This window comes from Schistocerca cancellata, chromosome 3 (assembly GCF_023864275.1).
Source record: "Schistocerca cancellata isolate TAMUIC-IGC-003103 chromosome 3, iqSchCanc2.1, whole genome shotgun sequence".
In the NCBI taxonomy this organism is placed as follows: Eukaryota; Metazoa; Arthropoda; class Insecta; order Orthoptera; family Acrididae; genus Schistocerca; species Schistocerca cancellata.
In genome coordinates this window covers 523382632-523398319 of record NC_064628.1, presented here as the reverse complement: position 1 = coordinate 523398319, position 15688 = coordinate 523382632, and the positions used below count along the sequence as shown (strand labels likewise).

The 15688-nt window shown below is 41.5% G+C and overlaps 1 protein-coding gene across 1 annotated transcript in view; it reads right to left on the bottom strand.

Moving 5' to 3' along the window:
* The window catches only part of LOC126176775 (sodium channel protein Nach-like), a 163518-nt gene that overhangs the window by 70958 nt on the left and 76872 nt on the right, over positions 1–15688 (bottom strand). Inside the window, exon 7 of the mRNA XM_049923945.1 lies at positions 1338–1391. Coding sequence (XP_049779902.1) covers positions 1338–1391 — 54 coding nt within the window. The remainder of the gene's footprint in view (positions 1–1337; positions 1392–15688) is intronic.

Sequence of the window (15688 nt, the reverse complement as noted above, 5' to 3'; positions counted from 1 at the left end):
AAATTGCTACTCACCATAAAGATGACACACTGGGTTGCAGACAAGCACAATTAAAATACTGTTCTGCACTGAGCTTTCAGCTGAACCTTTTTCAGAAAGGAAACACACACACACACACAAATCAGAACATTTCAAATAAACATGACCACTGTCTCTGGCTGGAGCAGCTGGAGATAGTGGTCATATGAGGTGTGCTTGCTTTGTGTGTGTGTGTGTGTGTGTGTGTGTGTGTGTGTGTGTGTGTGTGTGTGTGTGTGTGTGTGTGTGTGTGTGTGTGTGTGTGTGTATATGTGTGTGTGTTGAGGGGGGGAGGGGGGGGGGGAGCTTACAATGCAGGCTCTTTTCTTATCAAAACACCAATATTCCATTCATTATTGTATATCAGTCCAGCACATGAATGCACGAATAGTGTAGTGGTCCAGTTCCAGGATCATTTCCCATGCAGTGGGCAGCTGACATTCCCAGTTGTCTAGCCATTGGTCATCACCCCTATGGATCTGGATGATATACAGGAGGCCCCCAGTCTGCACCAGGTCTGTTGTCAGATCACAGCCTGCTCTGGAACTGGCAGCAAGCCACAAGTCCGAACCTCCATTGCGTACAGCATGCACTCCAGCACTTGCCCCCCCCTCCCCTCCACCACTCCTCCCCCTGACACCAGTCACGATGGTTCCAGTCTTATGGTCCAGTTCAAGGGCGGAAGGCAGGCATATGACAAATCACTCGATATAATACTATACACATTTGTCAAGTTCACTAGTCATGGCATGGAAGGATACATCTGCCAGTGCCTGGTCACTTGGCAAACGCACACAGATATTTAATGGCTACCACAGACCATCATGCAGTCACTTGTCATCCAGCCTCAGTTTACAGCAAGTTTTTTAGTGTATATATTGACAATGACCCTGCACTACTTTCTCCTGGACAGTGATTAGAATTTTTTTTTTTTTTTTTTTCCCCTATTGACAATGTGGGACTATCACATGGATTTGCCTGTCTGCCTAATGTATCACTGTCTTTACTCACTGTTCATCTGTCCATTCTATCTGCCATTAACAAACTGAAGGCACGTGGCTGCATGGAAGTATGGTTCGTATCTGAGAGCTTCACAGTTGAACTTACAAACAGTGATTTCCAGCACTGTCATGTGACTTATTCAACAACACACATTCAGAGCACTGTACTGGCCATCAGGTATCCAGCTCCAGAAGTCTCTCATTTTGTGCATTTGTGCAGGAGTCAAGAACTATTTATTATCTTCTGTAATTTAACTGTAAATAAGTTGTGCTTAAGAAAACCAGAGTTGTTGAAGAAACAGACTTACAACAACTTACTTCTGTTTTTTGACAAGCATGGAATATCCAAGAAATTACATGTTCTTCTAGTACCTGTAACAAACAAGTAAATAAGACAGTCAATTAGAAATGACTTCTGTTTGGGAATAGATTAAAATATGTTTCTACTGCATAGGGGCAAATGTGTATTCATTTTTAAAATGTGTTTGCTTTTCAGTATAATAACCACACACTACGACATGTACATTTGTGACTGTGCAGTCAGATTCCTGCAGCAAATGGAGCATGCACGAATGTTGAAGATAATACTTGTAGTACTTCAATAATAAAAATTAATCTAACCTGAATGAATAAGATATTGGCAGCCACTGAATATTTTTGTATAGATGCTTTTGAGGTAACTAGATACTGGCAGTCAGATCTAATTTAATTTATAAAATCAAAGAAAGGAACAATGTGTTTCTGCAACTGTCTGCCAATCAGGTTTGTTCAGCAAATTTTTGTAAAAGTATTAAGCAAATTAAATACCTTAGAACCCAAATGTTAATATTTACTTTCAGGTAGTTTGACAAAAAATGCTCATACATTCTTATCAGAGTGAAGAGAAGGAGATACAAATATTAGTGAATACTACAAACTTCAGGACTGTACTGTGATTTATCTGAACAGTTAGTGTAAGTTACTTTGTAATATGTAATATGTGTGGATGGATATGTGTGTGCGCGAGTGTATACCCGTCCTTTTTTCCCCCTAAGGTAAGTCTTTCCGCTCCCGGGACTGGAATGACTCCTTACCCTCTCCCTTAAAACCCACATCCTTTCGTCTTTCCCTCTTTCCTGATGAGGCAACAGTTTGTTGCGAAAGCTTGAATTTTGTGTGTATGTTTGTGTTCGTTTGTGTGTCTGTCGACCTGCCAGCACTTTCATTTGGTAAGTCACATCATCTTTGTTTTTAGATATATTTTTACTTTGTAATTATATGAATATAACAGAGGGAAACATTCCACGTGGGAAAAATATATCTAAAAACAAAGATGATGAGACTTACCAAACAAAAGCGCTGGCAGGTCGATAGACACACAAACATACACACAAAATTCAAGCTTTCGCAACAAACGGTTGCTTCGTCAGGAAAGAGGGAAGGAGAGGGAAAGACGAAAGGATGTGGGTTTTAAGGGAGAGGGTAAGGAGTCATTCCAATCCTGGGAGCAGAAAGACTTACCTTAGGGGGAAAAAAGGACAGGTATACACTCGCACACACACAAATCCATCCGCACATACACAGACACAAGCAGACATTTGTAGAGGCAAAGAGTTTGGGCAAAGAGTTTTGGCTCTGCCCAAACTCTTTGCCTCTACAAATATCTGCTTGTGTCTGTGTATGTGCGGATGGATATGTGTGTGTGTGTGTGTGTGTGTGTGTGTGTGTGTGTGTGTGTGTGTGCGAGTGTATTCACTACCTGAATAATTTCTTTTATCTCGTCATACATTTCATCAATTTCTTCATCATCTACAGAGCTAGTTGGCATATAAACTTGTACTACTGTAGTAGGCATGGGCTTTGTGTCTATCTTGGCCACAATAATGCATTCACTATGCTGTTTGTAGTAGCTAACCCGCACTCCTATTTTTTTATTCATTATTAAACCTACTCCTGCATTACCTCTATTGGATTTTGTATTTATAACCCTGTAATCACCTGACCAAAAGTCTTGTTCCTCCTGCCACTGAACTTCACTAATTCCCACTATATCTAACTTTAACCTATCCATTTCTATTTTTAAATTTTCTAACCTACCTGCCCGATTAAGGGATCTGACATTCCACGCTCCGATCCGTAGAACTCCAGTTTTCTTGCTCCTGATAACAACGTCCTCTTGAGTAGTCCCCGCCCGGAGATCCGAATGGGGGACTATTTTACCTCCAGAATATTTTACCCAAGAGGGCACCATCATCATTTAATCATATAGTAAAGCTGCATGTCCTCGGGAAAAATTACGGCTGTAGTTTCCCCTTGCTTTCAGCTGTTCGCAGTACCAGCACAGCAAGGCCATTTTGGTTGATGTTACAAGGCCAGATCAGTCAATCATCCAGACTGTTGCCCCTGCAACTATTGAAAAGGCTGCTGCCCCTCTTTAGGAACCACATGTTTGTCTGGCCTCTCAACAGATACCCCTCCGTTGTGGTTGCACCTACGGTACGGCCATCTGTATCGCTGAGGCACGCAAGCCTCCCCACCAACGGCAAGGTCCATGGTTCATGGGGGAGGGCGGGGGGGGGGGGGGGGGGGGGGGTGGGGGGGGGGGGGGAAGATGGAGTATAATGAATAAAATATTACAAAGTCAGTGTGAGCATGGTGGGTGGGTGGAGGATCTGAGGGTGGCCTTTTTAAGTTTTTCTTGACTATCTCAGAAATTGCAGCATCTAGTAAAATTGTTTAAACTATATTAAATTTCCTACAAAAAAAGGCTTATTCGTTTTTACTTTAGGACTAATTGCAGGGGATGGAAAAATTGCAGATTGTTAACAATATTAATTTATTGGCGTGAAATTAATGTCTATTGTTAAAAGTAGTGGGTTAAGAATGAACATCAAATGCATGTACCACACATGACAGCAGCAGAATAATGTTAAAGGATAAATTGCGTTCTGGGGGTGTAACAGGATGGAAAGGCGGGGGTGGAGGTTACAAGCGTGAGGGAAAGGAGGTCACCAGATTGTGGTCATGCACTGCCCTCCTTCATAGGCTTGCAAAATGAAGATCGAGCAGGCAGTTCCTCGTTCTCTGTACTGCATTTGTCACAAAAAGCAACTACAGGCTATTTCACAAAGTTATAATGACCCTACCACAGCTCACCTTTGGAATCACTGGTGATCAAGTGCACAGACACTCCCAAAGGGAAGGTTATTTATTTTCCACAAATTGTCTTAACACTACATTGAATACAGATGAAGTTGTTGTGGTCTTCAGTCCAAGGACTGATTTGATGCAGCTCTTCATGCTACTCTAAACTGTGCAAGTATTTTCATCTCTGAATAACTACTGCAACCTACATCCCTCTGAATCTGTTTACTGTATTTATCTCTTGGTCTCCTTCTACAATTTTTACCCCACATGCTTCCCTCCAGTACTAAATTGGTGATCCGTTGATGCCTCAGAATGTTTCCTACCAACTGATCCCTTCTTTTGGTCAGGTTGTACCCCAAATTTCTCTTCTCCCCAATTCTATTTAGTATCTCCTCATTAGTTGTGTGATCTATCTATCTAATCTACAATGTTGTTCTGTAGCACTACATTTCAAAAGCTTCTATTCTCTTCTTGTCTAAACTGTTTATTGTCCATGTTTCATTTCCATACATGGCTACACTCCATACAAATACTTTCATGAAGGACTTCCTGACATTTAGATCTATACTTGATGTTAGCAAAATTGTCTTCTTCAGAAATGCTTTTCTTGCTATTGCCAATCTACATTTTATATTCTCCCTACTTTGACCATCATCACTGTTTTGCTTCCCAAATAGCAAAACTCATTTACTACTTTAACTGTCTCATTTCCTATTCTAACTCCTTCAGCATAAGCTGATTTAATTCAACAACATTCCATTATCCTCATTTTGCTTTTGTTGAAGTTCTTGCTATATCCTCCTTTCAAGATACTGTCCATTCCATTCAACTGCTCTTCCAAGTCCTTTGCTATCTCTGACAAAATTGCAATGTCATCATCAAACCTCAAAGTTTTTATTTCTTTTCCCTGGACTTTAATTCCTACTCTTAATTTTTCTTTTGTTTCCTTTACTGCTTGCTCAATATACAGGTTGGATAACATCTGGGATAGGCTACAATCTCCCTTTTGTGCCCCTCGATTCTTATAACTGCCATCTGGTTTCTGTACAAATTGTAAATAGCCTTTTGCTCCCTGTATCTTACCCCCTGCCATCTTTAGTATTTGAAAGAGAGTACCCCAGCCAACATTGTCAAAAGCTTTCTCTAAATCTACAAATGCTATAAACATAAGTTTGCCTTTCCTTAACCTATCTTCTATGAGAAGTCATAGGGTCAATATTGCCTTGCGTGTTCCTCCATTTCTCTAAAATCGAAACTGATCTTCCCTGAGGTCAGCTTATACAATTTTTTTTGCATTCTTCTGTAAAGGATTTGTGTTAGTATTTTGTGGCTATGACTTATTAAACTAATAGATCGGTCACTTTCTTCTTGAAGTCTGAGGGTATTTCACCTGTCTCGTACATCTTGCTGTCCAGATGGAAGATTTTTGTCATGGCTGGCTCTCCCAAGGCTATAAGTAGCTCAAACGGAATGTTGTCTACTCCTGGGGCCTTGTTTCGACTAAAGTCTTTCAGTGCTTTGTCAGATTCTTCAGGCAATATCATATCTCCCTTCTCATCTTCCTCTATGTCCTCTTCCATTTCCATAATATATCCCTCAAGTGCATCTGTCTTGTATACACCCTCTATATACTGCTGCCTCCTTTCAGCTTTCCCTTCTTTGCTTAGAACTGATTTTTCCATCTGAGCTCTTGATATTCATAGAGGTGGTTCTCTTATCCCCAAAGGTCTCTTTGGTTTTCCTGTAGGCAGTTTTTATCCAATGCCTAGTGATATATGCTTCTATATTTGCACATTGGTCCTGTAGCCATTCCTGCTTAGCCATTTTGCACTTCCTATTGGTCTCACTTTTTAGACGTTTGCATTACCTTTCATCTGCTTTGTTTATTAGCTTTATATATTTTCTCCTTGCATTGATTAAATTCAATATCTCTTGTGCTTCTCCAAGGATTTCTACTAGCCCTAGTCTTTCTACCTACTTGATCCTCTGCTGCCTTCACTATTTCATCTCTCAAAGCTACCCATTCTTCTTCTATTGTATTCCTTTCCCCTGTTCTTGTCAGTCAACCCTAATGCTCCCTCTGAAACCCTCTACAACCTCTGGTTCTTTCAGTTTATCCATGCCCCACTGCCTTAAAATCCTGCCTTTTTGCAGTTTCTTCAGTTTTAATCTGCAGTTCATAACCAATAAATTGTGGTCAGAGTACACGTCGGCCCCTGGAAATGTTTTACAATTTAAAATCTGGTTCCTAAATTTCTGTCTAACCATTTTGTAATCAATCAGAAACCTTCTGGTGTCTCCAGGTCTCTTCTCTCACGATTCTGAAACCAAGTGTCAACTGTGATTAAATTATGCTCTGTGCAAAATCCTACCAGGCAGCTTCCTCTTTCATTCCTTTCCCCCAGTCCATATTCACCTACTACTTTTCCTTGTCTTCCTTTTCTTAGTATTGAATTCCAGTCCTCCAAGATTATTACATTTTTGGCTCTCTTAACAATCTGAATAATTTCTTTTTCCTCATCATACATTTTCTCAGCCTCCTCCTCATCTGCGGAGCTAGTTAAACATGTACTACTGTGGTGGATGTGGGCTTTGTGTGTATCTTGGCTACAATAATTCATTCACTATGCTGTTCATAGTAGCTTATCCATGTTCCTATTTTTACTCATTATTAAACCTACTCCTGCATTAAACCTATTTGATTTCATATATATAACCCTGTATTTACCTGACCAGACGTCCTGTCCCTCCTGTCATTGAACTTCACTAATACCCACTATATCGAACTTTAACCTCTCCATTTCCCATTTTAAATTTTCTAACCTATCTATCCGATTAAGGGATTTGACATTCCATGCTCTGATTGTAGAACACCAATGTTATTTCTCCTGATGACGATGTCCTCCTGAGTATTCCCTGCCTGGAGATCTGAATGGAGTACTATTTTACCTCAGGAATATTTTACCCAAGAGGATGCCATCATCATTTAACCATACATTAGAGCTGCATGCCCTCAGGAAAAATTATGGCTGTAGTTTCCCCTTGCTTTCAGCTGATCACAGTAGTAGCACACGTGAGGTCCAAGGCGCCTTGCCATGGTTTGCGCGGCTGCCCCCGTTGGAGGTTCGAGTCCTCCCTTGGGCATGGGTGTGTGTTGTCCTTAGCGTTAGTTTAAGTTAGATTAAGTAGTGTGTAAGCCTAGGACTGATGGCCTCAGCAGTTTGTTCCCATACCACAAATTTCCAAAGCACTAACACAGTAAGGCTATTTTGATTGATGTTACAAGGCCAGATCAATCAATCATCCAGAATGTTGCCCCTGTAAGTACTGAAGAAGCTGCTGCCCCCTTCAGGAACCACTGGCCTCTCAACAGATACCCTTCCGTTGTGGTTGCACCTACCATACAGCTATCTGTATTGCTGAGGCACACAAGCCTCCCCACCAACAGCAAGGTCCATGGCTCGTGGGGTGAGGGGGTGAATACAGATATGAGTTGCTAGTAATACAAATGAATGAAAAGGGTATGGGCAGATCTATATAAATCTTTGCACACTGTTCTACACTGCTTCAGAATTCTTAGTCCTAGTCATTCTGTGTGCCAGTTGTAGCATTCTTTTGAGAAAGATGACTTCCATCATGAGTGCTGCATGCTTTTCAGTTTACAGACAGACTATATCTCCCAATCATTTCCTGTCCAATTCTGTTACATAAGTAGATAAAATAACTTGAGCTGATGTTATGTAGTGGAGTTATTTTCAACATGCTGAGCTAAGCAAGCACCATTGTTCAGGGCCAACCAGCAAAATGATTTTCAAATATATTGTTGTAGTGCTCTTCTGGAAAACCTTTTTTTTCCAGGTCATGAAGAAGGATGCAATGATTAATAGTTTTGATCAGTTAAATGGCCATCTTCAGACATTTTGTATTTAAGCCAGTACTTTTATTTCTGTTCATCTGCTCATTGTCCAGAATTAAATGCACTGTGCCTTTATATGTACCTGTTTACCCTTTTTATATAGCATTTCTAACTGCCTCAGACACATGTACTACGTCAAGGTCAGAACCTTCAGTTTTGTATATTTTCTGCTGTTTTTCAGACAAAAACACTGACTTGCACTTAAGTGTAGCCAGTAGCTAAAAGAAGAGCTGAATCTCTACATCAAAAATAAGGAAGACCCTAAGCCATTATGTGAGTAGCCATCAAAATGATTTTGTTGTACATAGTAGTAGCGTGCACTTCTAGATGGAAAGTTACCCCAGTCTCCCTTTCTTCTTCTTTCGTACAACTCTAAAACCCATGAAAGTACAGACCTATTGCCATATGAGATGATATATGGATGGAAAATGCCAACACCATTTGAAGTAATCAAACCACAGGTAGGAAAAAATTATAAACCAGTAAAAAATTTCTTGAGAAAATTTTGAGAAGTGTGGAAAGAGATAGAAAGAGCTTACACTTTGACAACAAATAGAAATTTTCTCCTCGACATCACCTTCTAGTCTATAGAAGAATTTTTATCATTGTAATGAGTAAAAGGTGGTGAATAGGAATTATTAACTCATATCTGTAGCCTTTTTAAATTGCAATTTGAATGTAAAATGACACATTCCACTTTATTATGATTTATCATGGAAATGATCCTTGAAACAGGAAACTAACTAACTACACTCCTGGAAATTGAAATAAGAACACCGTGAATTCATTGTCCCAGGAAGGGGAAACTTTATTGACACATTCCTGGGGTCAGATACATCACATGATCACACTGACAGACCCACAGGCACATAGACACAGGCAACAGAGCATGCACAATGTCGGCACTAGTACAGTGTATATCCACCTTTCGCAGCAATGCAGGCTGCTATTCTCCCATGGAGACGATCGTAGAGATGCTGGATGTAGTCCTGTGGAATGGCTTGCCTTGCCATTTCCACCTGGCGCCTCAGTTGGACCAGCGTTCGTGCTGGACGTGCAGACCACGTGAGACGACGCTTCATCCAGTCCCAAACATGCTCAATGGGGGACAGATCCGGAGATCTTGCTGGCCAGGGTAGTTGACTTACACCTTCTAGAGCACGTTGGGTGGCACGGGATACATGCGGACGTGCATTGTCCTGTTGGAACAGTAAGTTCCCTTGCCGGTCTAGGAATGGTAGAACGATGCGCTCGATGACGGTTTGGATGTACCGTGCACTATTCAGTGTCCCCTCGACGATCACCAGTGGTGTACAGCCAGTGTAGGAGATCGCTCCCCACACCATGATGCTGGGTGTTGGCCCTGTGTGCCTCGGTCGTATGCAGTCCTGATTGTGGCGCTCACCTGCACGGCGCCAAACACACATACGACCATCATTGGCACCAAGGCAGAAGGGAATCTCATCGCTGAAGACGACACGTCTCCATTCGTCCCTCCATTCACGCCTGTCGCGACACCACTGGAGGCGGGCTGCACAATGTTGGGGCGTGAGCGGAAGATGGCCGAACGGTGTGCGGGACCGTAGCCCAGCTTCATGGAGACGGTTGCGAATGGTCCTCGCCGATATCCCAGGAGCAACAGTGTCCCTAATTTGCTGGGAAGTGGTGGTGCGGTCCCCTACAGCACTGCGTAGGATCCTACGGTCTTGGCGTGCATCCGTGCGTCGCTGCGGTCCGGTCCCAGGTCGATGGGCACGTGCACCTTCCGCCGACCACTGGCGACAACATCGATGTACTGTGGAGACCTCACGCCCCATGTGTTGAGCAATTCGGCGGTACGTCCACCCGGCCTCCCGCATGCCCACTATACGCCCTCGCTCAAACTTCATCAACTGCACATACGGTTCACGTCCACGCTGTCGCGGCATGCTACCAGTGTTAAAGACTGCGATGGAGCTCCGTATGCCACGGCAAACTGGCTGACACTGACGGCGGCAGTGCACAAATGCTGCGCAGCTAGCGCCATTCGACGCCCAACACCGCGGTTCCTGGTGTGTCCGCTGTGCCGTGCGTGTGATCATTGCTTGTACAGCCCTCTCGCAGTGTCCGGAGCAAGTATGGTGGGTCTGACACACCGGTGTCAATGTGTTCTTTTTTCCATTTCCAGGAGTGTAAATAACTGCCAGAGCCCTTGAGTGTCAAGAAAGAGTGGGACAATGCAATGCTAAACTACAAGAATATCATGAGAGTCAGTGGGTGATTCTGACAGATCCGTATACCTCAAAATATTAAACAGAAAGATTTGTCACCCAGTACAATTGTCCATCTTGGGTTGCTGAGATGACCTCACCAGTGAATGCTAGTCTGCAGTTGCCAATGCATGTGACCACTGTGCATGTCAGACTTATTCATCCTTTCAGAGGTGCAACAAATTCATTGCCACTGGTAACAGCAGTCCTCCCAAAAATGAGAAGGAGGAGGTACGAAGTACAAGGACAAACCTGACACATCCAAGCAATCTGCATGCATAATTTCATATGCATTTAGATCACAGAATAAGTAGCAGTATGTGTCATGTACCACAGAAACCAAAGTGTATGGGCTCTTGATCAACTGGTAAGGGAAAATGTGATATCCTAGATATTAATTATGAATAATAATGTATGTGTTGTGTTGTGAGGAGGGGGGGACTGACCAATGAAAAGTTAGTGGTTAAGTGTCATTGTGTGGTAGAGTAAGAATATTTTTGGGGATGTCATGTCTATAGTTCTCTTAGATTAACTTACTGTATTGACTGGGTAATTCAGGAGTTATTGTGTTATAAAGGAGCATCACATGATGTGAGTAGAGTTTTTTTATATTTATTTTGTGGGGAATAAAGACAAGGGTGTTATTTGCAGATAAAGGATTTGGACTGAGGAAGGGCAGAATTATTATGGCTTCCTTCCTCCAGGTAATATCATCAATAATGATGACTTTGGGGTGCATCATAATTCTGGCAGTGATGCACCTCTACAGCTGTAAGGGGCTGAGTGACTTGTAGCAGTGACCACTGGAGCGAGGAGCATTTTTCTCCAGGCAGGAAGACATAATCCTAACCAGCCACCAGAGGATGTTAAAACTTACTTATAATGTATGACAATTGGGAAATATGGTACAAAGGCTCAAAGAAGCTTCCTTGAAACTACACCTTGAAGCTGGGAAGAAGAAGCATTAGGAGAGATACAGGAAGAACATTGATTACTGCAACTCTCCTATGAATGTCTCTGGGACCAATTACAGCAAGCTGTGGACTTGGTGCCACACAAATTGAGGCAACAGAAGAGGAGATCATTAAACATGTGATGCAGATTACAGAAAATAGAATTTGGGGCCACAAACACCAATGATATATGGAAACTTGACAACACACTTATGCATGTACAGAGGGAGACAGAAGGTACTAAAAATCTGATGAAATTACACACAACACAACTAACAATGCTAGAGCAAGGAGTTCTGTACAATATCAGAATACCACAACAACAGAACTAACAAGATATGTAAATGTAGTCACCACTGTGTTGAATTGAGATTTAGGTATTACACAGATCCAATTAGACCTACAGATACCAAGTTAGCTGTAGCAAGACTTCTGCAAACACTGGTCACCAGTGTAAGGGATACCTGGGCTGAGATAGTGGAATTGTGCTAAGCAATACACCACACAATGCATGGGCAACTAACACTTATCCTGTTACCATCAACATAGCTTCAGGATGGCCTTTGTAAGGTCGAGATGATCTGCCAGCTACATCAGAGCTTATTACTCCTCAGGACAAAAAAAACCTGTCACTATTCTAGCACCTCACAACAGTAACAGTCAACACTGACACCTACATGTGCTAGCCCAGTTTCCAATAGCAAGCACCAATGCCTGATACAAGTGCTATAAATTCTCCCATACTCAATGAGAGAGGAGAGTGGGAAAATTCATGCAAGTCAGAACAAATGAGGTGCTACTGATTTTGTCAGGCGGTAAAACTAGACCCTAATATCAGCAGATGAAGTTCATCACTGCCATTGAGAGCAAGTCACCATATGCCTATCCCATTTCATTCAGACTGCTACAGAAGCGTAGTAGATGTACTACCTGCCTAATACTTGACCTACCTTCTAAATTATCGGGACAGGCTAATAGCAGTGTATGAAGGGGCATATCAGGGCTCAGTAAATGCTTCAGCATCTACAATATTGCAATAATTACAACCATAAAGTCATGGCAAAAGCATTTAAATCTCAGGTGCCATCTTGATTGTGACTCTCATCTGTGTGGCCTCTCACTATCTATGGCAAAAAATAACCAACCTCCTGTACACTATAACCCAACCAAGTGGGTCACCATTAGAAAATAATTACTGATTTATTATACCAGTTATTAAACACTGTTATTCAGGCTGGAATAGTCAAATAGAAACCTGAATGAAAATGTACACAACTGTAGAAACATAAGATATATATTGTTAGCAATTTTCAAAAATAATACCAGTCTGTGATCTGGTGGACCAAATCTTCCAATGAGGGAAGAAGTGTTGCACCACTGCCTTTCAAATTGACATCTGACACCTGTGGCCAAATGAGCAGAAAGCTGTCAGCATATTTCTCTACCAGAAGCTAAAAAGAGGCCAATATTACATAACAAACATCTCCATCCTTGCAGAAAACAAGTCTGTTTGCCACGCATCTAGCCTCACTAAATGCTGCTGGGGCTGGAACACTTTCAACTCACCAGAGAATATTAGTGCAAATTATAACAGTGGAGACCTGGATTATGCCACATGTGAGCATGGCACTGCACTGCTTCTGTGGTCTTTGCAGTCAAAAATGAGTTCTTGTCATAGCAGGGTGGTCAAGCAGCCATAAATAACACCCACTCCATCCATGCAGTGTTTCTCATCATCTGCAGCCTCGCCAGTTGTTAGGCCTGATCTGGATCATTCTGTATTACTTCTACTAGGCACTGGCTCTGCTAGATGTGGGTCTGTGGCCTGCGCCTAGTCCTGATGCTGAGTGGAGCTGAAATGGTGCCTACCAGCTGGGAGCCATCTGCTGTATGCCTTTGTATGGCTTAAGAGGCCTACTTGGGCTCCATAGTTTCCAGCACCAGGCATCATCTGCACCTGATTTGCAGCTGAGCTGTCACCTACCCTACCCTGTGTCTAAGCACTCTGCTAACAGAGGTTTGCATCTGTGGGCTGCTGGTACTGCATCCTACACCACCAGTCCTTGGTTTGCAGCCGTGCTTGGGTACTTTCTGCACTGGGCCCACTGCTTGTTGGTAATGCATTTGCACCAAATGGTGTGACTGTCTTAGTTCGAAGTTTGCTGCCACACAATCATTGTTATCTGCCCAGCCTGGTGCAGCTCTATGCACCTGCTGATGAGCTGACTTGGCTCCTGCACCACATTGTGCCTATACATCCTTGTAACTGTGTGCACAGGCCACTCCTGCTCCTGCATACTGAGCTAAGCAAGTGTTACTATCCAGGGCCAGTCAGAATTGCTGGGCACTAACCCAGCAAGACAATGCCTTCAAATTATGGTCAATAAAATTGTTTTATTTATCACTGCCCTCTGTGATCCCATGACAACAGAACGTCTGGTTCTACGAACTTGCTACCCTGGCAACCATCGTCCATCACCTTCATGAGCTGGAACTAGTCAATGAATGCTTGAGTCATCCTGACCCCACTACATTGGCATAAGATTACTACAGACTACCATGGTGTCACCACTTGGTTGGATCTATTTATCATTAGCAAGCAGAATGCAGAATACAATTGGCTCAGGGCTTGCTTGAGCAAATGTGATATGATCTGTGGAGCAAGTGTGTCATTAGTTTGGCTATGGTTTTATGTTGTGGACTCTATTTTCTCCTAGCCAGAGCTCTAACATGGTGTAGACTGGCTTTTGTAATATGGACTTAAAACAGTTTGCATGGTTTCTTAGGAGCATTCAGTGTAAGTCTCTTGTTGTTAGTAAACTGGGGCAATTTCCCACTAATTTTGCATGTAACTACATTTTTATGAAATTTGTGATGAAGCAAGGTGGAATATTTTTAATTCCCCTCTTGTTTTGCCATCTGTCTCCTTAAATTTGTTTTTTCTCTATGAACTAATTACCATTAACACACATACATGAGTATAAACTACTTTTTCATAAAAGGGAAAGATTGACCCTTCGTTTTAAAGAATATAACACCAGATCTAGTTCTGTGCTTAGTTTTATGTATGGAACTGATTTTCTAATTTATTTGGACTATTCCTTGTTAGTATCATTTGTTATAGGGTGAAATCAGTAAGTGTTTCATAACTTAAATTCTGTTGTTGACGTATAAACAAATATAAATTCTGTACTAAATATAAATGTTTGGAAGACTAAATACTAGTAATCTTAAAGTATCTGTTTGGCTATATTCAAAAACATGTTAGTAAAGTCAGCCCTTAATTAATTCCAAAGTAATTAACAGTTTTGTCACAAGTATTGTTTACATAACTATATTTGTTAATTTCATGATTTAAACAAATAATTCAGCTTAACCCTTATAGTAGAAGAAACTGTTAAAAAAAAAACAGTTTTCTAATGTATTTAATGAGTTAAGTTTTAATTGTAATTTCTATAAATGTAACTTTAAACAATATATAGTTTCAGTATCTATTATTGCGATGATACATAAGAGCCCGAATTTTGCTCATGAGAAAGTTAGTGCACCGCCAAGTTTCAGACAAGTAACCTGTGCTGGTTAGAACAACAAAAATGCTTCAAATTAACTTTGGAATATGTGTTAAACAATTAGGCCATGTGTAAAAACAGTAACGGTGTCTGCTCCAAATGTACTTGATTATTCTTCATCAACTGTGAACTTTGTGGTTAGGTTTTACTGGTTGTAGATGTTCACCAGGGTACTATTGTAGCAGTATGTGGATGTTCACCTGCAAGCTATTAATGAGGCTTATGGAAAGTTAAAAAATAGTGCTCTGGCCATATAAATGTGTCTTTGGGAGTTGTGAAAAGTGAAAGTAAAAGACAGTGAAATGCAACTGTGCATCTATCAGCTACATTATTTACAGTAGTCAGTGTACAAATTACAACCCTATATGTCAGCTAGTACGTCAACACTGAGGACAACAAATGAAGAAATAAAAGCTGGTGGAACCGCTACAAATTGGAGATGACTTGGGATGCACGATGGACCCAAATGGAACCTTCATAACATATTTGTACCTACAACTACTAACACAAAACGTGCAGTTGTCAAGAGCTAATGATGTATATATTACAGGCACTGCAAGCATGAGCAAATGTAGTAGGTGCATGTCCTGGGCTGCCTGTGTTTATAGCTTTTCCAGTATTTAATGAACAATGTGAGGAGTAGGACACTTACCGCTTTCAGGTTGTCATATTTTTGATAAGAAGAGACAGAAGGCCATGTTATTTTCAGGAAAGTGTATCATCCAATACAAAAATTTAACCATTAATGAACCCAACAAAACTTGAATTGTCTAGAATATTTTCTGTATTGCAAGAATGTCTTACAGCGAAGAAACATATTATTACAGACAGAACAGAATTTTGGCAATGGAAAAGG